The 27,926-nt window shown below is 37.8% G+C and overlaps 1 protein-coding gene across 1 annotated transcript in view; it reads right to left on the bottom strand.

Moving 5' to 3' along the window:
• Positions 1–27,926, bottom strand: part of PODXL2 (podocalyxin like 2) — a 784,555-nt gene that overhangs the window by 737,037 nt on the left and 19,592 nt on the right. Inside the window, exon 2 of the mRNA XM_044078468.1 lies at positions 19,788–20,045. Within this exon, the coding sequence (XP_043934403.1) occupies positions 19,788–20,045 (258 nt within the window). The remainder of the gene's footprint in view (positions 1–19,787; positions 20,046–27,926) is intronic.

Below are 27,926 nucleotides of genomic sequence, written 5' to 3'. Positions count from 1 at the left end.
GTTTGCATAACAGAAGAAACACAGAAAGCTGATGATTGCAATGTGAATATATAACCTCCACTGCACTTACCAGGAGCTTCATAAGGTCTCTCATGTAGCTGTGTACACAGTAAATCACCCCTTGTGTAAAGCCTGCAAAGCTTGGGACAAGGAAGCCTGCCATTTCACTTCTCACTGTAATCAGAAACATTGCCCTTTACTTATGTTATCAATAAATTACATGCCCACTAAGCCCACATGTTCCTTTTCAGCAGAAGTTCTAGACCAGTATCTGGTTAATTGACTTGGTCAGAGCCAACCCAGCATTACAGGCTGAGGATCACTGGCAGCAAGTATCCTTATGCCTGTGCTATACCAGCACCTGTGATTTATAAAAATCACACTCTTGATGCATTTACACATGTCCCCCACCTGCAATCAGCAATTCCATAACATTCACTCTAACACTTAATATATTTAATCCTTAGTAACTGTCACTGATGCATTTAGTTAGAAAGATATCATGTCTGCACTAGTAAAATGTACCCTGTTTATAAGCCCATAACATAACCATCTCAATGGATAATCTTTATAAATGTTCCTTGTGCATATTCACTAAACTGGCACTCCGTCTCCCATTTATAGCTCCTACATTCATGACATAAATAATTACCTGATAACTCAGTCTTCATTAGGTGATTGTTACAGATAATTCCCTCTGCAAGAGCTTTTCAAGTTTGAAAAGACATGCATATCTCTGAAGATGCCATAACATTTTTCTGGTTCTATGATGCAGAGTGATAGAGTTCTTTCTGTGTCCCAGAAGACCTAAGTTTGAATACAGGGATCAGTCACTGGAGAAGTCAGTGGGAGCTGCCTGAGCATCTGATGCCAGCTCTGCTTTCTAGTGAAGGGGATGTAGGATTTTGCTACAGTCGTGTCGTCCAGTGGAGATTGCAGACTAATATCATGACTATATATATGCTGTGTAATTTAGCAGTGAGGTGGGGTTTGGATCAGAAACCTCCTGATCACACACAGGAAGAATGTGTAAGGCATGCAAGAGATGTCTAGAGATGTCTTTGCACACTCCACCATCAGTTAGAGATTGTTTATTCCCAATCCCCACAGTCCCCTGCAAAAATGAAATATGAAATACAGCATGGATGATGTACCAGTATGCTTTAATTTCTCTCCCAACTTCTGCCAAGATGGTATACAAATTTCCTGTTAACATAGCCAGTGGTCCCAATCTGGTGATTAAGTCAGTATATGTTAAGGAAGGAAGACTTAAAGACCAAGCACAAATTCTAGTATTTAGCAGCTGGACAGCTGTCATAAGAACAAAATAAAAACAAGGTATTGCAACCTTTCACAAAACAGTCAAATATAAGTCACAGGCTTCCACTACTAACTCACATCAACTCACTAACTGGGAATGTGAGAATCTGAAGAGTTATTGGTCATTTTTTTAAGCAAGGAATAATTTATTCCTAGCCATATGTCAACTGAAAATTAACTCACATCCACAATATACTGTAAGGCACAAGGCTGAGTGCCTTCTCCTGTCTGAGGTATGCTTTAAACTTTATTAGAAAATGTCACTACCAGCTTGAGTTGCCTAGCTTTTTGCTTTACTGCAATAAATGCATGAGTAATATCACCTAAAGCCAGCTGAAATTAAAGTGTCATCAACACAACCAAATAACAGCTTTCTGCCTCCATCTGGAAACTAGAGCTGTCAAAACTGCTACCCCTAAATCTCGCAGCCTCTGTTGATCTCGTCACTGCATAAGAGCAAAACATGCAATAACTGCACATCTGTACAGCTTATTGCATTGTGATGTGTCAGAACAATGCCTGTGCATGTTCATTCCAATACCTACACACAATAAGGACTATGTGGTTACTGTACAATAGCATACATACTTTTATATCTTCATCATACATGTAGTGTCTCCTAACCACTAATATGGTGAATAGACATGTTGTGATGTGGAAATGCTCAGCTCCAGGTATTACTGACTGTCCATTTTTCTGGGCAGGAACAACCTGCACATATTTCTCAACCTCTTAGAGCAAGAAATCTAGACAAAGCCATAAATAAAAGTGGAACAAAGGCCCAAAAATGGGGACAATTTTAAATATTGTTCTTATAAACGTAGAAAGTTGATAGAATAACAAGTTGTGCATTAGCATGCATTCTCTGAAGGGTATGAAGTCTAAAACTCAAATATCTGTCATTATTTTCTAACTTCAATCTTTAATTATTTGCCACTAATTTGCCAGAAAACAACTATTTTTTTGAAAATTGGATATAAAATATGAGGCAAAAATCTGGACATTCTGCGAAAATCTGTACAGTTCAGAGGTATAATACCTGCACTTTTCAACTTTGCACTTTTCAAAAATCCATGCACTGTGGGCATTTTTATAATGCAATAAATCTACTGCTCATAATATATCACTCAATACAGATATGAACCCTGCTACCCTGCTTATACCATACAACTTCATACATATGCCAAAGAGAATTAGTTTACACTAAGCACAAGGCACATCATGTGCTGTGAGTTTTTCTAAACTAAGTACCTTGAATTTCCAGAAAGTGCTGGCAGAATCAAAAATCTGCTGCATGATTTGTGACAAATACGCAGGAAAAGTAAAGGACATTCTGCATGTTTACATCTTACACAACATAAAAGATTAGAGAAATGCAAAGCAGATGAAACACACAAGCATGGCAGACCAACATTCTAACTTACTATGATTGTTTCACACTTGGCTTATTTTCTAATTAATATTGCTATGCTTTTGTCATACGTGTATGTATTTTGTTGCCACATGATGCTACACATAAACCTTAGTTGTCAATGTCTACATAGTTATTGAAATACAAATTATTAGGAACCTAAGAAATGTAGGTGAACAATGTTGATCAGGCTCTACCTAGGCAAATGTGCTTTCTCATCTTCTTCCCCTAATTTATTACAAAACATTGCTGTCTTTATTTTTATTTATTTTATAAATTGTTTTCCTCACCCTAAAACCTGAAAACATTTATCAATGAATAGTTGCCATGTAACACAAGTTTCCAAATATTTACTAACTTCTGGTGGAAAGAATAGTGCTCTACCAAAATTCTGTTAAATCACAGTAAGAAAAGCATTTCTGACAGCTTGGGGGTCAGGTCACAAAGGGTTATATAGTAAGAAGGAAAAGGTAAAGTGCCAGACCACTTTTCTGACAAAACACTTCCAAAATGACGACAAAACAATCATTGCCAAAATTACCATCAAAACAATCATTTGACACTCTTACTCAAAGATGTAAGTTAGCAAACTTCTTTCACCGACTCAAACCTAGTGCAAATATTCTTAAGTCGGAAGTTTATAATACGTAAAGGAATCACAGCTACAAGATCTGCTATTGGATATTAATTTGTGAAAAAACTGCAGTTAAATGTGAGTTGCCAAACTCTTTTTTTTAGTTTGGATGATTACAAGGGTAACTAAAGGACTACATCAACTAATGTAACATATGACTTTACATTGCCAGCAAAGAAAGATGCAACAAAGTTATGGATAATTTGTTATGTTTGCAAAATATTAATGTGTATAGAACAGTTTACTATCATTATGTCATCTCACAGGTGGTCGAGTTCACCTGCATGAAGTCCGACATCTTGAATGGCAGAATGTTGAACACTGACATTCTTGAATGTCCTACCTTGCCCTTTTCTGGACCCATTGTAACTCTTGTTCCTGGGTCCAGAACAGTAGGGAGTTTCGATGTTTGGTATCTGTGTAGGATGTACTAGAATTCAGCATTCCAGCTTTCCCTGGAGATGTCAACCATTGGCCGAGCTGACTGCCTGTCAGTGAACATAATGATAGTAACAGCATGATAACCATGGAAACAAGACTTAATCATCATCTTTTAGTTATTACTTGGTTCAATTTTTACTGAAACTTGGTTCACTTTTTATTTTCTGGCCATTGAAGTTTTTTACTCTATGTAAAACTAGAAGTCGTATGTTACAGTTGGTTTGTGCTGGCTGTAGAAGGCAACAAGTAATACAGTTCTGGTTGCAGGATGATTCTCGTTCTGTCACTCAGCACCAGGAAGCCTGTGCCTATACCAGGAGTTATAATATGAGCTTAATAAGTGAAAAAAATGTGGTTCTGCCATTGAACAGCACTTATCAAGCTGTACACTAATCCAAAGTATATTGACAGCAAGTAATAATAAGGCAGTATATAAATCCCCCAGCATTAACTAATGATAACACCGGGTAATTCCCAAAAAAATGTCTAGCAAAGAAAACAAATGCAGATAATTTTTTTTTTCTAATACTGGTCACACAGCTAACAAAGCAAAAACGCTTTAGAACTATTCGTTTTTGTTGTTTCTTGTTAAAAAACTCATTACAAACAGATTACCAGAATATTAGCAAGGCATGTATCCTCATTTAATGAAAGTAAACAGGGGTAATCCATAGGGCTCAAGTGAAGTCTGGTATCCCACCTGTAACGCAGAGGGTGACAGGACTAACAAGAAACAGAGTATAAAGGACAAGTCCAGATAAAATCACTTTAGCTAGCAGATCTAGGAGACTCTCTCTCTTATACCCTCTCTTTGGGAGGAATAAAGACACCTTGTTGAAGTATTCAGTTAAGTAGGTAGATGAATGAGTGTTCTTTTTCTAATACTAGTTAAGCAAGTAGACGGACTCTTGTTCTAATATTATATCATTATATTTTAATATATATATATATATATATATATATATATATATACATATATATATATATATATATATATATATATATATATATATATATATATATATATATATATTAATTTCATTAGAACAAGAACACTCGTCCATCTACCTGCGTAACTGAATAAACTACTGGAAACTTCAACAAGGTATGGACTGACATTTATCCATCTTTTTTTTTCCATTGGACCCTTTTTTGCTAGTATAGGCTCCAATTTGCTGCAACCCTAAAAATATAAAGTGGTATTAGAAAATGAATGAATGGATATTAAACCAAACCTGTTTAAGTGACATGAAGCTTAACAGTTTCTATGATAAATCTACACCATTCGCAAATTACACTTTAAAGAAAATGAATGCAGCCATTTTTTTCTTTACAAAATGAAAGCAATTGATTTATAATTTTGTCTATCTTATTTGAAGATGTACAACAGAATGATCTTCACATTGATAAAGCATGCTGAAGTACAATAAATCATAGGAAGAAAAGCTTTTTTATAATGTGCCTTTCTTTATCTGGGGTAGCAAACTCCGTCATTAAATCACTAGTGTAAACACAAAGCTAAACCAGCAATATAAAGCTGGAGGTTTCTATGTTGTAAGTCTCACAACTACAAACATTAAAAATGAAAATGCCAAAGAATTATTGCAAATCTTTAAATTCAGTCAAATGCCAAAAGCGTTTTGTGGAAGAGCTGAATATTTCAAAGGGGTCCTTGTCCAGTTATGCCATCCATGCCCTTGTTACTTACATACATTATCTTCAAGATCTGTACCTCAGAGTTGGGGAATACCTTAAGGAACTGTAACCTTAGATTATATATCCCCTGTATTTCCATTTTTAGTCCTGCTTTTCTGTGGATTCCAACTGTGGTTTTTGGATGTTAGGAATTTCAACAAGAACACGTGTCACACTTTCATCTTTATCCTCAATGAAAAGCAGACAATGCCCAACTTTCCTGACTTTGTCTTTGGTGACAAAGTACTGAGAGTGGTACAATGACACAACAATTAGTACTGCATCCCCATACTGCTTTGTTCTCCAGTCTGGTTCTCAGCTGAGTGACTTTTGTGCACATTATGAATGCCAGAACCTCTAGCTTCTTCCTCCATCCCAAAGACACACCATAGCAGAATTGGTGATCCTCCAATTTCCCCACAGTTTGTGTGCTTTGTATGCATGCATGTGTATCTGTGTGTGCCCTGCAGTGGGCTAACACCCCATCCAGAATATATTTCCCTTATTTGTGCCAACTGCATACCAGGGTAGACTCTAGCTTCCATGACCCTGAATTGGATTAAGTGAGAAATCTAAGATTGAATGAATTAATGAATGAATGAATGAAAAATGAAAAAGTGGTGAGTGAACCATTGCTTCTCAGAAGTTATTACAACTAGAACTACAACTAGAACAATACACTGAATAAAAATAGCCAAAATATTATTTGTGACATTCTGTACATTTTAACAAAACCCATGTTACAGACAAATTAAACAACTTTAGGGTACACATTTACTGTGGATTAAGCAACACCCTGGTAATTGTGAGGGACTTAGCTTTGCTTCATACCTCACAATGCATTGCGTGTTCACATCCAACAAATCTGCAGCAGTTCATAGGCTACTGCCAGCTTAGCTGGGTGACCTTCTCTACCCAATTTGACTTGAATACTGATTTTGTAGCTGCATAAATTAATGTTATATCTGTGCATACAAGCTTATTAAAACTCACAATCTCATAAATAAGCATCTTAAAAGTTTGAACTGTGGATTTAAAGGTATTTGGGCAAGTATTTTAAAAACAAAATTTGTTTGTGTCTTTCGGCTTTTCCCGGCTAGGGGTCGCCACAGCGGAACTCCGGTCCACTAATGATTGGTAGTGGATTTTTACATACCGGGTTACCAGCCCTGACGCACAACCTTCAACGAAGGCATGCCCCATTCATGTATGCCTCCAAACAGAAGACGCTCTAGCTGAGAATCGAATGGGACAACATCTTGCTATGAGGCAACAACACTACTGCGGCACCACCACCGCAGATATATTTTAAAAACAAAATATTATAGCTATAAAAATCAGTATGGGGAAACCAAAATACACTTTTCTTCGATCATCAGGGTATGTAGAGAGAGAGCACAGATTGTCCACATTGGTGACTCTCACAACTGATTACAAGCAGAACACTGAAAATAAAAAGTAAATACAGAAAGCTGCACCATACAGCATTAGCAGCACTAAGGCTAAAGTACATAAATGCAGCAACAGTACACCAGCTACATGTCAGTATAGTGGTGCTCAGTGCTGCCTGGGAAAGGTAGGATTACTGGTTTTGGTCTGCCTATGGAAGTTTGCTTTTATTATTACAGTTAGGCACACATCACATTTGATAAAATGATTGCATATTATCTATTTATTTATTTATTTTATTATTACTTATTTTATCTATTTATTTTATTTCAGTTTGATGACCGGGGAAGTCCACAGTGGAGGCATGGGGAGAAAAGCTCCAGTAACAAATAACAAATTACAAAACAAACATGCAAGTTACAGATATATACAAAGCAGTGTGATCAATCAATTACAGCATGCTGAGCATACATTGAAATAGACACAAGGCATAATAGTTATAATATATACATGTAGGGACATTCTGGTAATAGAACATTGGTGGACAATTTTTGTATGTACAAAGTTAGAGTACAAATTTTGTTGTGATACATTCACAGTATTTGATATAAGAAGATCTAAACAAGGTTAACCATAGTGCAACAGAAGAGTGTCCTGTGCAGGTAATGGAAAGTGGTAATAGGCAGAGTGGTGATGTGAGTAATAGAAAGTAGTGATAGGTGGGTCTATATCACATAGTCGAAGTCTTATAACTTCCAACATGTAATGTTCCAACCATTATGTTCAAAATTACAACATTTCAACTATGGATTAAAAAAAAAAAAAAAAACAACGGAAAACAAAATAAACTTTTTAAGCAGGGGGGAAAACCCCCCTGCACCCCCAACACCCCCTGCTACTTAAATATCACACCACACTGAACAAAATGGAAACCTCCGCTTATGGAGATTTCCACTGCAACACTCAAACTTTTACAAATTCGAACTTATGGTCTCGACCATATGAGGTTCGAACTTGTAAAGGTTCAACTACGTGATAGAAACCTGTGATAGGCAGAGTGGTGGTGTGAGTAATAGAAAGTGGTGATGGGCACAGTGGTGGTGTGAGAATAGGGTGGGGTGGGTGGGGGAGTCAAAGGAGTTAGGGGAGATTTATGTGGGAGAATTGCATGGGCATGCCCATTTTGAAGCAAGATGTGAGAACAGGAGGGATTTGAAGTTGGTGTGGTTAGGAGTATTGGGCAGGGAGGGAGGGAGGGAGAGAGCTCCATAGTTTAGATAACCTGCAGGACTGCAGGAGGGGCCAGGGGGTCATAAGGGTTTGTAGATTTGTAGGAGGCTTTGGTTTTAGGATCTGAGAGAGCAGTTGGGAATGTAGGGGGCTAGGTTGGCAGCAAGAGAGGGGCAAAAGGAAGGTTTGAAGATAAGCTTGTGGGCAGTGGTAAGTTTGAGAAAGTTTAAGTAATTGGGTAGTTTGAGCCATTGCAGGGTATGGAGAGAGTGGCAATGGTGAGATGAGTTTTTTGAGCTGGTAGTGAATTTGCTAATTTTATTGTAGCAGGATTCGAGTTTGGATTGAAGGCCGAGTTGGAGATTTTTTTAATAGTGGGGCACCATACATAAGAGAGAGGAGAAGGTAGGAGGAGACAAGGGATTTTCTGGTGGAGGTGCCGATCTTGTCTCCTGAACTTGATTGACTTCTTTGAATCAGTCTCCAGAGCCATGGACAAGGGTAAGGTGGTCCACACAGCCTATCTAGACCTTGCCAAGGCCTTTGACACCATCCCCCACTCTGGAATCATAGATAAACTTACTAAGCTGGGCATTAATCCCTACGTCACCCAATGGGTTGCTAACTGGCTTACTGATAGAACCCACACTGTAAAAGTAGCCGACTCCAAATCCAGCTCCAGACAAGTGACAAGTGGAGTACCTCAGGGTTCAGTCCTGGGACTGCTCTTGTTTGGCATCTACTTCTCTGAAGTACAGGCCAACACTAAGGGACTCTGGATAACACAGTTTGCAGATGACTGCAAACTGAGAGCCATTATTGAATCCCCAAATGATGTGGATACTCTACAAAAGGGCCTTACAGAAACAGATGCTTGGTGCCAGAGCCATGGGCTCAAGCTCAATGCCAAGAAATGTATAGTTATCCCCTTTGTGAAAAAACATGTATCCGTGAATTACCATATAGGTGGCAGTACACTAAACACTGAAAGTTTGATAAGAGACTTAGGGACACAGGTGGACAGTGGTCTCACCTTCGATAACCACATCGCCACAACAGTCAGGAAATCCTTCTATGTGGCACACCTCATCACTAAGGGCTTTTCATCCAGAAAAAAGGAGGTCATTGTCCCACTGTACTCATCCCTCATTAGGCCCATTATAGAATACAATGCCCCGTTTGGTATGCACCTCTCAAGACATCTGCAACAACTGGAAAGGCCACAGAAATACCTCAATAAAAGAATTACAGGCCTAAAGCAGATGCCCTACGCTGACCGCCTTAAAAACCCCAGCTATACTCTGTCGCATATCGTCTACTCAGAGGAGATCTTTGCTTAACATACAAGGCCATGTCAAACCCAGAGCTGTTGGACATGCTACACTTAAAGAAATCCCAATCCCTCAGAGCCACACGCTCCAGGGATCTAAACCTTGTCATCACAATAAACAAAACATGCTGGAGGGATAGGTTCCTGACCCTGAGACTCCCCAGACTCTGGAATAGATTGCCCATACATGTCAAGCAGAGTGCCTCTTTGGTCCTCTTCAAAAGGAACCTTGACGACTGGATGGGAGAAAGGAAATTCACCCCGGGGATCACGTCAGTCACCCTGCTAGACAGGGATCCAGGGAAGTAAATAGTGTGGGAAGAAATTGCCAGGGAATTGTTATGGCTAGGCTTGTATAGGCCTTAGGGCTGATAGCCTAGTACCAACCTATGAACCTATGAACCTATGAGGTAGCGGTTGTGTCTGTACAGAAGTTTTAGTTTTTGGCATTTTTTTAATGGTGATGTGAATATGAATGTCAAATTTTAGATGTTCATCAATGATAACACTGAGCAGTTTAGTATTTGATACAGTTTCAATAGTGATGTTGTTCAGACTGAGTATAGAGAATGAGTTTTTGTTGATGGGGGATTTTCTTGAATGGGAAAATATCATTAATTTGGTTTTATTTGCGTTCATGGCCAGGAGGTTGTTTTGCATCCATGTTTCTGTTTTAGCGAAAGCTAATTGTTTTTTTTGCTGGAGGTCGGAGGGGGAGTTAGCTGAACAGATGATAGTTGAATCACCTGCATATTGGATAAGAGATGGATCTGAGAGTGTGCGGTGATAGTTATTGATAAAAATATTGAAGAGTGCAGGGCCTAGCACAGAATCTTGGGGCACACCAGTGGTGGTGGGAAGGAAGGGAGAGGTTGAGGATTTCCACTGTACTGCTTGTTGTCATTCTGAGAGGTAGCTAGAGAACCAGGCTATGGTGGAGGGAGAAAGATTGAGAGAGGATAGTTGAGACAGGTGTAAGGGGTGGGAGATGGTATCAAAAGCTTTGGACAGGTTGAGGAATAGGGTAGATATGAGTTTGCCAGAGTCACATGCTTAGTTAATGGTCTTGAGAAAGGATAGAAGGGCAGTCATGGTACTGTGGCCAGGGCGGAAACCATAGCGAGTAGGGGAGAGAAGATTGTTGTGAGTTAGGTATGACATTAGTTGTGAATGGACAAATTTTTCCAGGATTTTGGAAAGTGGGGAAAGGATGGCAATGGGTCTGAAATTGGTGTTGTCAGTGATTTTTCGCCACCCTTGTGGAGAGGGATGATGTATGCATGTCACCAGATTGCAGGTACATAGGCTTCATGGATAGACCGATTTATAAGGATGGAGATGGGGAAGGCAATGCTGTCAGCAGCTATTTTGAGGAAGGCTGATGGCAGATTATCTGGTCCACTGTGGCATGGTTTTAGTTGGAGGAGTAGTTTTTTTTATTGTACCTGTGGGGATGGGTTTTAGACTGGAAGTGGAGTGAGGGGAATTGTGGTCAGAGGGATGTGGTGGGCTGGTGGGGTTGTGGTTGGGGGATGGGTTGGGATAGTTTAACTATACAATCCACAAAGAAGGAGTTCAAAAGGGTGGCAGTGTCAAGGTTGGTAAGGTTAGGGTTGGGACAGGGATTGCCTTTATTTCCAAGGTGAAGGATAGAGTAGATTGAGTCCCAGAATTTTCTCAGGTTGGTTGGGTGTTTGGAGTAGTATGCTTTTCGGTCTTTATTTATTATTTTTTATGGTGTTTCTGAGTTGTTTGAGCTCAAGTAGGATATTTGTTTTTTTTGTTGCTTTGGAATTGTTTCCATTTTCTGTCTCTTTGGAGCATGATTAGTTTAGTTTCTTTTGATAGCCAGGGGGTGGTTTTAGCTTTGACACACTTGGTTCTTAGAGGAGCATGGTTGTTGAGTAGGTTTAAAAAGGTTTTATTGAAGTAGGTAATGGCAGTGTTGAGGGGCAGGGTTCTAAGGGGGGGGGTCCAGTCAGGTTTGAGGGTTGAAGTGGGAGAGGTTGCAAGTTTGGATATAATGGCATTGCTTATGAAGAGGGGATGGGTGACGATTGGCGAAGGCTGGTAGGTGGTCACTGAGAGGGTCTGGAAGGATTTCAGCATTTGAAACTAGATTGGGATGGGATGCTAAGATCCAGTCAATGATGGTGCCAGAGGTTCCATCTTTGTTAGGTCTGGTGTGAGAGTTTATGAGTTGGGAGAAGTGAAAGAGTTTGATTGTCTGAGCTGGGGTTTGAGAATTTATACTTGCCCAGTTAATGTTCATGTCTCCAAGGATGTACATTTCATTTTTAATGTTGGAAGAAAGCCAGGAGAGGATGTCTTCTAGTATTGGAATGGTGACTATACATCTGGACTTGTGAATATTGATTTTTAGTAGAGCTATAGTTATTTCAGCACTGGAGAAGTTTGAGATATGATTGGAGTATGGGGTAACTGTAAGGGTAAAGGGGTAGATTATAACTACGCCACCACCTTTCTTGTTAAGTCTGTCATTGTGAATCATTAGGTAGCCAGGTGGAAGAATTTCATTGTCTTTTATGAACGGTTTTAGCTAGGTCTCTGAGATGGCTAGTATGTCAGGGTGATTGTAGGATAGCCAAGCATGGAGGTTTGGGATTTTGTTTCGAAGGTTCTGGGTGTTGAATGTAGTGAGGTGAATGGATTTCAGAGTATGAAGGTGTGTGGGAGGGGAGTTTGTGGTTCGTGTGGTGGTGGTGGGTCCTGGATTGGGATGGATTTCACTAGAGTGTTAGAGTGAAAGTTGGTGGAGAATGAGAAGAAGGCAGTTTATTATGGCTGGAGAGTTTCTTCAATGGAAGGGGGTGAGCTTTTTGTGATGAGTATGGAAGGGTGAGTTAGAAGAGTGTGAGATGAGTAGGATTTTGTGCTTGAATAATATGGTTAAGTTAGTGGAGTGTAGGTCAAGTGCTATCAAACTATAGGATGATGTGGAAGTAGGTGCGCAAGTGGCTGTGGAATGAGAAGGTGGGGTATGGTGGAGGTTAGGGAGTTGTGTAAGTAAAGTCAGACAGGAGAGGGAGATAAGTTGGGCTGTTAGTAGGTGTAATGAGGTAGGAAGCATTGTTAAGGTTGGGTGGGTTGTATACAATTGGTGTGTGTGTGGTGCGTGGGGTGTTGTGTGAATGTGTGGTAGGAGATGTGGGAGGGGTTGGGGATGGATAAATGTCCAGGTAGTGTGGGCAGGTGGGAAATGGGGGCAGGGTAGAGAAGGGTAGTAAGCCCGCAGGGCGAACGGAGTGGGTAGAGCCCAGCAGAGGTGAGTGAAAAACTATCAATGGATGCTTGTACCAGTGTAGGTAGCAGGGTTTGTCAATTGTATGTGGATGATTTTAATTTTTAGCAGGAGATGTAGACTTTCAGGCTTTATGGGCTCTATGTACTAGTTTAAGAGTGGCTGGTTATGGCTTAGACATCGGACTGCTAGATTAGGGAGAAGAGCTGCCTGATTGATTTTGGAAAAAGCAGAGCAGAGCACGGGACTGTGGTTGGGTGGGTTGGCTGGCTGATAGGAGGATAGTTGTGGAGTTCTGCTGCCACCTAATGGTAAAATATAGGTGAAACAGGTGGGCAAGAGAGGGAATCAGGCATCCCTGTGAGTGTGCATGTTAGAGGGAAGCGCTCAAATTGAGACAGCATATACTCTACACTTTATTGATGACACAGCTACCAGAGCTTGCTCTTATGGTGGTGCAAATTGCTGGGTTTTTTTTGGAAGAAACAGTAGAATCCTCAGTCCTGGGTGGAGGTGGAAACACTGCTCAGCGTCTTTTGTAGTGTCTTGGAAGAGCAGGGCTTGAAAAAATTGTAATGTGTGAGCTGAAATGAAAGCAGAAAGGAAGTTTATTATCTACATGAGCTGTAGGGTCAAAGATGTAGGCAGGGGAACATAAGGGTAGATAATAATAAGGATTGTAATGGGAATGAGAGACAGTGTGAGAGGTGCATGTAGGAGGAGTGAGTGGAGCAGAGCAAGTGAAAGGGAATAGAGGTGTTGGTGGGTGAGAGAGTGAGTGAGAGTGTGGTGGTTCATGGTAGGATAGCATATCACAGAGCGTGAGAACAGCAGAGAGGGTCAGCAGAAAATGGTTACACGACAGTACACTATGCACAATATTCACCTAAGCAGTGTTATAATATGTGTTAACAATACAGCAACTACTTACACAAAGCAAAATCATGGCATTTTGTGCCAAGACTTTAATGTATTGCAAGACTATAGTGTTTTATTGCTTGACTTTGGGGTTTTCTGCATGACTTTAGAATTATGACTTTCCTGAGTGATAACAACATGAGTGCCAGGCTTAAGCCTTTCCCAGGATAACTGTGCAGCTGTTTGTATCTACAATGCTTGGTTTTTCAGTTAACGCTTTCTCAGGCTGACAGTGCAATACTCTATAATTACCTTTTCTTTTCAGTGTTTGGCATCTGAACCCAAGGAGGAAGGACTGGAACAACTGGAGGATGAAGCAGTGGATAGGGGTGAGAGAGTTGAGGTAACTGGGGAACAATAACTTCTAGCCATCAGGACCACAAGCATGCAGCAGGAATTAGCCTCCAGAATCTGGAATCATTTGAAGAAGCCACTGACAGCACTTGAAGAAATAGTGCTGAACAGAGGACTTACATTCATACCTCAGGGAAGGAGTGATGAGACACAGATCATCACTGATTTAAAAATGTATGTGAGAAAGTTGAATTTGAAACTTTTATTTCATGAGAAAAACAACATGGAGGAAGATAAACCTATCAAAGAAAAAACTAAAATACCCAGTAGTTCTCGCCTACCACTGGATCACACACTTGCAGCCTTTGAGATAAAATGTGAGCGCGACATAAGAAAGGCTCTCTAAAAAACACCAAAATGTAAGTTTTATAATATTTCAAAGGCTGAGATATTAGTACTTAAGAATTTGAGCAATGATAGAACTAGACGTGTTATGACGGCCGACAAGTGTGGGGGCATACTTGTTGCAGATACTGACAGTTATATAATGAAAATAGAGAACATGTTGAATAAACCTGAGTTTTATTCTAAACATTGCTTTGAGGAGATTAAAGCTGCACACATAGAATGGAACGATAAGCTAACCACAATGCTTAATGAAAAACATATTAGTGAAGATTTTTTTGAGTATTAGAACACTCCTCACCCAAAGTTACCTTTTCTGCAATCCCTATTTCCCTGAGTCCAACAGGCAATAGCTGATGTCATCTTGCACGCCCCTATAGGCTGGTGATGACATCAGCCAAAACTTTAAAGTGGAAAGTTCTGAAAAAAAAAAGAGAGAGAAAGAGAGACCGAAAGACTTGAAAATTAAGGAGGCCATGCATGAATTCGTGGCACCCCAATATTTTGCCCTCAAAACCAGTAAATACCGAGGAATTCATTATGGTTGAGAGGTCTGCATGCAGCTATCCATGTGATCAAGACTATATCAATATCTAGCTGCTCTAATTTATTGATCAGTGTTTTGTGAATGACCCTGTCAAATGCTTAAGTTAAATCTATATCAATTATATCATATCACAATTTTTCATTCATAGCTGTTATTATATTGTTATGGAACATCATTTTACAGGTAGTAGATCCATTTCCAATATGCATGCTGATATACGGTTTCAAGTATCAACCTTTCAGTTTCTGACAATAACTTATCCAATATTACCTTCTCCATTATTTTTCCACAACATGAGGGTAGACTTAAGAGTCTATATGACTCTGGGTTTGTCATACTCCCCTTTCCCTTACACAAGTTTAATTAGTGCATGTCTCCAATCTTGAGGAATCTCCCATATTTATATGATTTAGTAAATAATACTGTAAGTTCTTGCTGAAGTGTTCTCAGGTCATTATTATTAATTCCATCTCCTCCCTGCTCTTTGTTTAGATCCAGTTTGCATAGTTCTTTTTCAATATAATCTAATTCAATTTCAGTATCTGAGTTTTCCTGGATGCCACTAGGACAACTTATCACCCCTTTTGTGGAGCCAAGTTGTTTTGCATAAGACTTTGTAAATATATATCTATAATCTGTTGTGTCTGACAATACATTTTAGAATCTAGACATAATTTATCAGTTTTTATTTATTTAGTTCTTCTACATCATATGTATCTATAAAATGGTCTCCTATTATGCTCAATATCTTTATATAAATTTTCTTCAAAATTTTCTTGATCTTATCTCACATTCACTTAATTTGTTTGTCCAGCTTGTTTATTTCAGTTTTTAATGTTGTAGTTCGACCTCTTTTCTATTTCTTATATTTTTTGTCTTTCACCTTAATCGACCATCTTGTCCTTATAGAAAAATATACTCCTGAAGTTGTATGCCCAGATCCTGAGGTTAAAGATTTTTTTTTATTTTTTGCATTCAAACAATTTTTCTTCCAAAGATTTTCACATTCCTTCTGCAGTTTTTTCCACTGAATGCATCTCTCCAATTAGTCTTACATAGTGACTGTTTTGTTCCATATAATCTGTTATTAATCTTTTGTGCATTGGTTTATATTTCAGTTTGGCAGAATTATCTAGCAACAAATTAACCTTTATAACCCCATGATCACTGCACATCAACAGTGGTAAAACTTGACATGAAGTAACAGTAATTTCCTTAGGGACACAAACAATGTCTAACATATTCCATTCCCTCGTAATTTTTGTTTAGCAATCTGAAGCAACTGTTGTTCCTGAACATATGTTGTGAACAATTTCCCTACTAATGTTGTTGAAACAATATTATTCCAGTCTCCTTCTGGTAAATTTCAGTCCTCGGCTAATATTATTCTTCCCTCCTGTGTTTCATACAAGAAATGTATGAATTCCTCTAGGTCATCTGCACTTGACTTTGGTGGTCTATATACTCCAACAATTGTTATATGTTCCATGATTGTCTTTATTGTCACAGTTACACAGTTAAAGTATCGGTGTTATCACTGAACATGTAATAATCACAGGTCCAATAACTATCTTTAATCCCTATCATAACGCCCCCACCTGATTTTTTGTTACAATGTCTATTACAGTAAAAACATGTATACCCTGACAGAACTGGTTTCCAGTCATTGTTCAACAATGTTTCACAAACACCACCACCAATCTTGTGGGAACATAGCAAATTTTCCAATAAAAAATACTATTAATGCTCCTAGCATTAACAACCATAAGAGATGCATGAACTGTTGCTATCTGTGAACTGCTAAATTTTCAATGTAGTAAAAATCCTGCCTTGTGTTTTTCCAAGTACTGCAAAATATCTGCTGCAAAAAAATCTGTTCCCTGATCTTTCAACACCATCCTGTTTGAACATGTGCTAAAAATTAGGCTCAGATGCTCTATATGTTTCCATTGTTTAAAATGGGACATTTTTTCATGTAGGTATTTACCCAAAAAATTGTTTCATTCTCAGTGACCTGACTCACATTTCTATATGTGATTTGTGAAAAATAAATATGTCCTAACACCTGTACAAGCTATGCTATCTAAGTAAGCTCCCTACAAATAGACAGTCCTGGCAGATGAGGGCATTTATACATGCATGAATAAAAATCAGATACGTACTTCCTTACATTAAGGCCTATTAAACATCCTATATTTTTGCTCCTGGCAAGCATAACACTATTCAATGTTCATTATCTTCTCTGCAAATGTAAATATCAGTTCATCTAATAACTGAATCTCCAATTATACAAATATTGCCTCTGACCAGATCTGTAGAATCTTCAGCTTCTAATTCAGTATTATCTGCTCTATCAGGTATTACAAAGGAATGATCTTCATCACCATCAGTCTTATTAATCCCACTGTTTTCACTGTATATTACATTTGCAAGCATACAATTCTCATCCAGCTGGCTTTGTACATCCACAGCTTGAGCCATGATGTCAATATCTGTCTTTCTCCTCTGTTTTCTCACAGTAATGTTCTTCAATCCTTCCATGTTTGATTTTGATTTCTTCCTTTTCACGTGCTCCCTGCCTCTTTTTCTCTACCCTCTCTTTTGAAAACATTATGCCTTTTTCTGTAGTCTGAATGTTTTCTGATAGAAAAATGTTATCATTCCCTGTAATCTATGTGTTACATAACAAAGCAGTGTCCTTTTTAGAATGTATTCTCTTTACTTTACAGACATTTATTACTTTCTTTTTCTTCCTTGTTATTTGCTATGAATGTCTTCTTTTCTTTATTTTTATTTCCTTCTATAAGCTCTGAATCCTCAGATAGCTGAATATTTGCACCCAGAATTCTAAAGTTGTCAGTGACATTATCTTGTTTCATAGGGATTAATGACCCCTACAGACAATATTTGCTTTTTGTCTAACATTATTTATCTCATCAATCCAGTCATTAATATATGTAACAACAGTTGTCCAAGCTGAGCCAGTTGAACAAGTGCAAGTGTCTCCAGTAAATTTACATTTGCTGCTAATAATAGTAAGCAAATAATCCAACCTTTGAGATGCAGAACACAGATCTCCAGTGTTATGTCCCATGCAAGTGAAGGCTTGCACATTCAGAATGACCATAGGACCACGGATCATAAGCTTGGTGATCCCAAGCTAGTAATTGTAGTTTTCAGCAAAATGTAAGCATGTTGGTGCATGTGCATGCCACGAGGAGAGCATAGTATGCCTTTCTGTGATGCAGGTGCCCACATAAGCCATCAGGGGCAAGTTTAGGGACAGTAAGAAGAGATAAACACCAATGGCTGCATGTGTGATGTCTTAAACAATCAGCCGTCTCCCACAGGGTGAAGGAGGATACATCCATAATTATTCTTGATGGTCACCAGGCATTGGAGAGAAAAACAGAAATAATAACACTAACTTGCTTACTGCTCATTATGTTCAGCGGGGACCAGAAGCTTTTGAAGCTTCAGCAGCCATTCACTTCATCTTCTTATTCAGTACAAAGCAGTCTAATATGCATGGTTTTAGTATCAACATCCAACTGTAGTACTACAGTTTCACATATTTTCACATATATATTTCCCCAGATTCTGCTCTTACCCCCATCTTCTATACAGTGCCATGCACAAATTCTTCATGGCTTCATATTCTATATAATTACAACCTTCATTTCTTCTTTTTGTCATGTCCAAGTCACACATCATTTATTACTCCTTATTTCCAATCCTTCCCATTCTACCACTACATCATCTGCCCCCCTCCATCTTCATCTATTCCTTCATTACTGCTATTTAGATCTCTACCTTCAACTTCTAGCAACTTCTCCAGCTATTTATACTACGTCTGGTCACCACTTTTCATTTTGCAAACCTTTTAATCTACACATTGTTCTTTTTTTTCCAGTATCACTTGTTTTCTGAAACTTTTGTCTTACCAGTCCTCCTGTGTATTTTCATATACCACAGAGTGCATCACATTCACCAGTTCATGTGTTCATTTTAGTAGGGAAGGTGCAGGCCTATATGACCCACAGAAGCGAGTGACAGTCCCAAGCTATGCCCATTGTAAGCCTTCCCAGAACAATGCATATTAGTCAAGTCCAGGGAGTTAGACCCACAAACAGAAAACCCTGGCCCTTAACCCAAAGATGGCAGGACTCATGTTTCACTTGCCACTGGGGGGGATGAATAGGCAATAGGACTCTTGCCCTAGGGAGGGAGAACAGACCCACTGAGCAGTCAGGGTGAGGCTTGATGGTCAGTGACACAGCAGAACAGGAAAAAATATTTCTTATTCTTCCTTTTTGTTTTTCACTAGATCACTTTCCTCACCCCAGTCATTATGCTCAGTGTTGACTCAAACAGTGAAGTCATTCTGCCCACCTTACTAATGCATGCTAACCCCTCACCCTGTCCCTGCCTCTATCTCAACCCAACACTTTACAACAGAAAAACCCTTTCAATAATACTACAACAATTCTGACAAATAATGTCTAAAGTTAGTAGCAGGGTTAATGGATTGCTAAAGAAGAAAAACGGTCATTTTCAATTTTTGGGCCTATTGTATTTTGGCATTTTAGATTTTCAAATGAATATTCAAGATACTGAGATTATAATTTGTGGTTCAGTCTTTCAGCATTCCAATCAATGGTCATAGATCCATATATATATATATATATATATATATATATATATATATATATATATATATATACACACACACACACACACACACACACACACACCGACACATGTACACACACCACACACACACAAGTATGGGGGATTGTCTAAAATGATCTAAAACAGCATAAGCTCAGCAGTAAAGATCCTTTACATCCATCATAGCACAGTACAGCTTGGTAACCTTGAGTCTATAAAAACAGCAAACGCAAGTCATACCCAGTGACAGTGCCAAGTCTAAGTTTGTCATGTTCATCTCATTGCCATCTTCCCACAAATACGGAGGCTGCAAAAGTTTGTTTTCCTCATTATCATTACTAAAGAAGCCAGATTCTTGAGATGCCTGCAGCATGCCCTGATCTGTAAGGTCCAGGGACTCAACATACGGTGGTACAGATGTCACGTCCACAACGGGCACCGGTGGTAAGGTTCTTTCTGATAGTTCTTCTGAAGCAGTAAGAAGGCAGTGCAGTGAACCTTAAAAATAAAGAGACAATTTATTTATTTCACAAATAGTTTCAGGTGGCCAGCATTCTATTGCAGGCAACAAAACACAGCATAGAATATATAAGGCAACTATAAATATTATTTTTACAACTTTTTTATCTTTTCTTTGCCCTTCTTTCCTTGCCCATCAGACTTACTGGCACTGCTACACACATTTATTCACAAATGCTTCATTATTTATTTTATTTATTAATTCATTTATATTTGCTCACCAAGTAAGTTTAGTGGTCAAATGAGACATTTTAGACATGACCAGGACCTTGATTAAGGCAACATACAAAGAATAAACAGTTATAGCAGGGGGAGACAATAAAAAGTTGCAAATAATATAAGCGAGTCATTTGGTGTTGTTTCTACAAAGATGGATAAATACAATGTAAATATATTGAGGGGTCACATTCTATTTGCATACATCACATCTCATAATAACTTGATAGTCATTATTAATATAACTTCAGTAGAATGAATAAAAGGGATAGATTATTATAGCAATAACCCACGCCTGGGTGTGGGTAATGCTGGATTTACCCACGGTTGGTGTGGTTTGGTCACGAGGGCAAAGCCCAAATGGCCAATCAAAGCTAACCGTGGATAAATCCAGCATTGCCTACACCCAGAAGTGGGTTATTGCTATTATACAATGACATTATTTAAGAAAAAAAATAATTACTTTTCTTAAAGCCCTTCCGCAGCTGTTTGGTATTTTGCGGCAGTTCTGATGTACTGCGCATGCGCATGCCTATGCAGTACATCAGAGCTGTGGGCAAAAGCAATGGAGAAAGCAAGATCTCTGTTGATTTTTAAAAACTGTTTCACTATGTTAATTGAGTTTAACATAGCGAGACAGCTTTAAAAAAGGCAACGGAGAATATCTGTTGCTTTTTTAAAGTTGTCTCGCTATGTTAAACCCATTTAACATAGCGAGACAGTTTTGAAAAAAACAACGGAGAAAGCAAGATCTCTGTTGCTTTTTAAAAACTGTTTTGCTATGTTGAATGAGTTTAACATAGTGAGACAGCTTTAAAAAAAGCAAAGGAGAATCTCCGTTGCTTTTTTAAGGCTGTCTCGCTATGTTAAACTCGTTTAACATAGCGAGACAGTGTGAAGCAACGGAGATCTTGCTTTCTCCGTTGCTGTAAAAAAAAAGAGTTATAGTAATGGAAAAAGTCCGGGCGACTGGACCTTTTTCCATTACTATAACTCTGATTTACAACATCCATGCTGACCAATCAGCGTGCACAGTTTTGAATATTTAATGGGGGGGGGGTCGTTGTATAATCGTTATTAGATAATGGGCCAACATGACATCAATACCCTATTATAGAATTAATGTTTTCCAACAAGATATTAATGTACAGTTATTGCCTGGCAAAAAATAAGTCTGCCTCTTCATGCCAGCATATTAAACTGCCATGAAACACAAACCACAAAAAGCAAATGACTGCCAAGTTCTTTACTGAAGCTAGATGTTGCTTCACTGTTAACTGAGCATAAAATAAAAATATATATAACAGATTTAAAAAGTTGACTATCAAAAGTAACTTCATGCAGTTATGAGGACGTGCCATTTTACACCCCCCCCCCCCCACACACACACACACATTTGGCAAAGTGAAAAGATAAAGTAAAAAATAATGGATGTGGTCAATAAAATGATCTATAATCAAATGATTTAGATCAGACAAACCTAATGGCATTGTGTATGTGTGTGTGTGTGTGTGTGTGTGTGTGTGTGTGTGTGTGTGTGTGTGTAGGCTTGATATCACTTACCCGAAATGCAGGACGTCGAATGGCTGATGTGCAAACTCACGGTTCCTAAGGGGAAGGAAATTAAATGACAAGCAGTCGAACCAGGTAAGTCGAGAAAGTGATGTACAGAGACTGTGGGGGGAGGTCACGCTTCAGTGAGGAACAGGGAAGTAGCCCATGTCCTCACTGTACTGTGATCTCGGAGTTGATATATTTAAGTAGGGGGTATGGGGGGGTGCAGGGGGGGGCATACCCCCCTGCTGCAAAATAGTAGAAGTGAGCTAACTGCAGTGTCTGGAAGAGGGGAATGTCAACATTATGGAATGCACTTTATCAAGTAAACTATTTTAGACATTCCTCTCTTTTGATGTTTAGGTTTAGATGTTATTTTTCGGTCGAATGCACATTTGATGTTAGTGCATTTGACCTTATCATGATAAATCTATGTATATATATATATATATATATATATATATATATAGAGAGAGAGAGAGAGGGAGAAAGTGAACCAGAGAGAAACTGAGCGAGTACACATCCCTTGCAACTTCTTTGCTCAGGAATTCTGAGAAAAAAATAAAGCCAAGGTCAGTGTTTACATACAGACCAGGATTTTTTCCACCCCCATGCACTGTTGACCAATAAGAAGTATGACAGTATAACATCTGGCTTTACTGAGTGACTGTAATCCTCAGTGATTTACCAAAACCAGGGACATTCTGTATAATCAAGGACGGCTGAGTGGTATAGTGGTGATGGGGGGGGGGGGGTTGAAATGCCTTGCATTGTTTGGATTTCTCATTTATTTGATCACAATGAAAAATCTGAGGTGTATTCAGTCAAGAAAGTGGCAGCAATTGCTGGGTACTTTTGTGTGCGTGCTTCTTTGTATATGTTTGTGAGTCTGTCAGTATGGCTGCATGTGTCTGAGTGACTTTCTGTGTGTGCAATTATTAAATACTTATAAAACATATATGCTGCATATAAAATACCTCCTCCAGTAACAGTTACATGTCGTACAGCAACTTTAAAACATCAGGCAGAAGAACTATTTTATATTAAAAACATAAAAACTGTATATACTAACAGGAAAACAAACATGACAGAATTTAGTATTCAGCCCATAATCTAAGCAAAATGATGCCTTCCAGGGTGGGCGTTATTGTGGAAATATCCATTCTAGGAGTGGAGGTGCCCAGTGCCTCCAGTGTCAGTCCTCACAAACCCCTTGGCAGTCCATAATTTCCCGAATAACACCCACCCTGTTGGGCATACTCACATCCACATATATGTGTGTGCATATACATGTATATATATATATATATATATATATATATATATATATATATATATATATATATGTATATATATATATATATATATATATATATATATATATATATATGCCTAGCCAACTAAAGTTTTCACTGTGTAATACATTAAACATCTTGTAATAGAGACCCATGGGATATATCATATATGCAAATGACATTTTAAGCGCATTAAGTGTTTTTGCTATATGGCTTCTGAATGTTCATGACTTTTTACTTTTTCTTTTTAAATCTTTATGAATACATTCAGTGCAATAAAGCCAAACCCTACTTGCTGGACATGCATGTTTCAGCCTTCTTATGACCCGGTCAACACAGCATAAGTGGACTACTTGGCTATACTTTGGAAACACAGGCTCTTTAAAACCAGCTGATGTCCAAAACCATTAAGGTGTCTGCAAAATATCCAACTAACATCCAAACCAAAAAGGAAAAAGGTCACACAGACAAACCAATTAGTAAAAACTACAAGAAAAAATTAGCCAAGCTAGAGTTTTTACCATGTCATGTATTAAACCTCTTGTAATAGAGGCCCATGGAATATAATTAAATTATTCCTTAAGGACATCTAGTGTATCAGCTATATAGCTTCTGAATGTCCATGACTTTATTTTTTTCTTTTTAAGTCTTTATGGATTCAGTCCAACAAAACCAAACCCTACTAGCTGGACATGCATGTTTCAGCCTTCTTATGGGCTGGGCAGCACAGCATAAGAGGACTGCTTGGCTATATTTTAGAAAAACATGTTCTTTAAAACCAGCTGATATCCAAAACCATTAAGGTGTCTACAAAATATCCAACTAATATCCAAACCAAAAAAGAAAAAGGTCACAAAGACAAACCAATTAGTAAAAACTACAAGAAAAACCTAGCCAAGCTAGAGTTTTCACAATGTGATATCTTAAACCTCTTATAATAGGGGCCCATGGGATATACGCAAATGATCCCTTAAGGACATCAAGTGTTTCAGCTATATAGCTTCTGAATGTCCATGACTTTTTCTTTTTTTTTTTTCTTTTTAAGTCTTTATGGATATATTTTAGGCCAATAAGGCTGAACCCCACTAGCTGTGGACATGCATGTTTCGGCCTACTTTTAACCTCATCAGTATAGTGTAAGTGGACTGTTTGGGGTATACTTTAGAAACACAGGGTCTGTAAACCCAGCCAATGTCCAAAACCATTAAGGTGTCTGCAAAATATGAAAAAGTTGTAATCAAGGCATGTTCACCTGGGTCTCAGAAAGCCTCCATTCTGTTGCCTCAGGAAGCCAGATGATATATATATATATATATATATATATATATATATATATATATATATATATGATCTACTTCAAATACTATAATGACCATATCATCGAATTTCATTTTTGCAAGACAAACATCGCGAAAACAAAATAGCCAAACAGAGACCAGGGCAAGTAAATACTTGTTCAGACTTCAATAAAACACCCCCAACTATATATATATATATATATATATATATATATAAACTCCAGGATTGCACTACAGAGTAGAAAAGGGCATGTTGGGCAAGTGTTTACTTGTCCTGGGAAAAATTCACTATTCTGGCATTTCATTTTCACAATTTTCATCTCATGAAAATGAAATTCGATGATATGGCCATTGAAGCATTAGAATGGGATCTATCTATCTATATATATATATATATATATATATATATATATATATACATATAAATCGTATTGACAGTGTTTGTATTATTAGTTTGAGTGATATATGAATGTTTAACGCACTGCTGAAAATGATGAATATCTAAAAATGTTATGCACCAAGAAATTTGTATTTTATTATACACTGTTGCGTGTTGTTAAATATAATGTATTTGTTTACAGTGAAAACTAAACTTTTAAAAGGGAGTGTTCTCATGTCTGACAGCTTATATAAAATACTATAATAAAACTGATTTTCTCAAGAATTCTATTACTAAAGAAATAAACGACAAGCCATTCTCTCTTTTTTATGTTTTCATTTGGTGTTGCTTATTAATGATACTCAACATGAAATTAGAAGCAATCAGCTTATTTTTCTTACTTCTACACAATTCATGTAATTATGACCCTTTATTTTGTGGTTCAATTTTGCCTACAATGGAAACTTTAGAAATGTCGTATTACAAAGGCAAATGTATTATCAAGGTTAATTCTGACAAGATAGGGTTCACTGACAAGATGTCAGTGGACAGGCCTAACAACAGACCACAGTAAAGCCCTAGAGCTACTGTCACCATTTGCTTTATATATATCTTCTTAATTTACTACAGCTGAAAATGCCTTAAAATCATGCTATAATCAAGATATGGAAATACAGAAGGGTGTACTGTATTCCTAGACTGTAATTATCATATCCACTGTCACTTTACGACACAGATTTCAAAATGCATTTGCAAAGGAAAAGCAAGCATAAACATAATCCCCTGCAGTCACATTTATACCTAGCATTAATTAAAATGAAGTCTGACAGCATTTCACACTACAAAACACACATCTGTTTTGTTGAAATGCAATTCTTCTCCAAACTGACAAGTAGATATTGAAAACAGTTAATGATGGCAAAAGGAAGAAAGGGGAAAAAACAATTAAAAATAACCAAAAAAGAGACACCAAAAAATAAAATCTTTTTTCTACAAACAGTATTTAAAATTTTATTTTTGTATTACACAGATAACAGAACAAAGGGGTACAAAAGTGTAATTATTTTAATAAGAAATGGCATTTGACACTGTTAAAAGACCTCAGAATCACCATCATTAGCTTAAGACTATATACGTAAAGGTTAGAAATACAACACTGAAATTAGAAGAATACTAGTTATATAAATATTTCACAGAGTACATGTGCAACTGTTTATTTAGGTCATGCAAACTACATATCTTATTACTTACAAAGCAGTACATTCTGATATTTTTTTCAACATAAGCATTCAAACAAAATATTTTGGGGGGCAGAAATATTGGGTTATTATGTTAATATTTTTACACAAAAAAGTGTAAGGCTGTTCTTTATACATTTGTTTTGTATAACAGTTACTATATTAATACACAAAGCCCTTTTCACACATTATCTTATGTAACCATAAAAACATCAGAGTTTTTTTCTAGTCTTTTGCAAAATACCCAAGAGTAGACTTCAGTAGGATTTGCAAGCAAAATATGCTAACACAATCCCACTTTGGTAATAAAGTTTGAGAAGAAGCAAACACAGAGTTTTTAACGTGAATTGTTCTTCCCACTACTCAAACTCATCTGAAACTGAATCATCTGTCTGCGGCAATAAAGTCAGTGTGACAAGATCAGGAGATGCTAATGCAGTCTGTGCATATATTAGAGATGTGAAGTTGAAAGGAGCTTGACCTCCAATAAAAAAATGCTATTTTACAAATTTAGTTCCAGTCAGTAATGTGCAATGTTGATCTTTTTTAATGGAATCTGTTCTAATGAAAAGTCAACATTTAGCCATGCATTCACACTCTTTATGCCCAAACTATGCAGAAACTACCTTCTCTGAACTTAGAGATCAAGAATCAGCTAAGCACTAGTTAATATGGTCCTGATTTGGATTCAGGTCACAGATTGAAATGCTCTACCATGGAAAGCCAGGGAAGCATAAAAATTACAGTCAAAACCCTGCTAAACAAATGTATTGCATTTTAATAGTGTAGCATAAATAAACTAAACACACAAACTTCAACAAAAACATATCAACAGATACTAAAGGAAAATAAAGCATGAACAAATGCATTTTGTGCAGGAAGGATTATGCCCCTTTCAGCTCCCCACATAGGGACTTTGCTCTACATCCCGCTAATCTCTCTCTCTCTATATATATATATATATGTGTGTGTGTGTGTGTGTATGTGGGTGTGTAGGTATATATATATGCATATATATCCATGTGTGTGTGTGTGTGTGTGTGTGTGTGTGTGTGTGTGTGTGTGTGTGTGTGTGTGTATATGTATATATATATATATATATATATATATATATATATATATATATAGGTTCCCTATTACGCAATCGAAGACACTGTTCTTTGAACACGTAATAGTCAAATCGAAAACATCGCAAACACTAAACTGCGAATGGCCACGTACACAAATTTTTCCCTAGGGAAAAAATTCAGTTGACCGTTATCGCGGTTTGCCCTGTTCCCCAATGTTGAGTGATCTCTTTCATATGGGAATTCACTGGCCTATCACTCCACAACATTGACTGCATCAGAGTTACCACAATTTCCTGTTCCTTTCCTTGCTGTGCAAGTCCAGCTGAACTTCTGCACTGGCTTCCTGCTGAAGGCTCCAAAGTATCTTCATGTGGCAACTGATCAGAAGCTTGCCATTCCACCTGTTTTTCCTTAATTTGGGGACTCACTGTTCTATCATGCTGTGAAATTACCAGATTAGGATTTTCTGCACTACATCCTTCAACTTGAAGGAAATCCATAACTTCATTACTAATCCTCTTTTCTACTTTCCTCTTTTGTTTTCTTATTTTTGTATTGTAAAATTTTCCATATCCAGATGCCTTTGCCTGCATTTCTCTTCAAATATGTTTGGTGCTGCTTTTCTTTGTATTGATTGATTTTGCTTTCTCCTTTGCATAAATATTGCACCATATTAAATCTGTTTTTCTTTCTCATGTCAATATTTCTTCTTCAGATGTCTCCTTCTCCACCTATTTCTCCTTATTTTTGGGACCCATTGTTCCATCATGCTGTGACATGACCTGTGTTAAGACTTTTTGCACTAAATCC

The sequence above is a fragment of the Protopterus annectens genome, chromosome 7.part1 (assembly GCF_019279795.1).
Source record: "Protopterus annectens isolate FY-2018-M chromosome 7.part1, PAN1.0, whole genome shotgun sequence".
Classification (NCBI taxonomy): domain Eukaryota; kingdom Metazoa; phylum Chordata; order Ceratodontiformes; family Protopteridae; genus Protopterus; species Protopterus annectens.
Note: the sequence above shows the minus strand (reverse complement) of the source record. Positions and strands in the feature narration are given on the sequence as shown.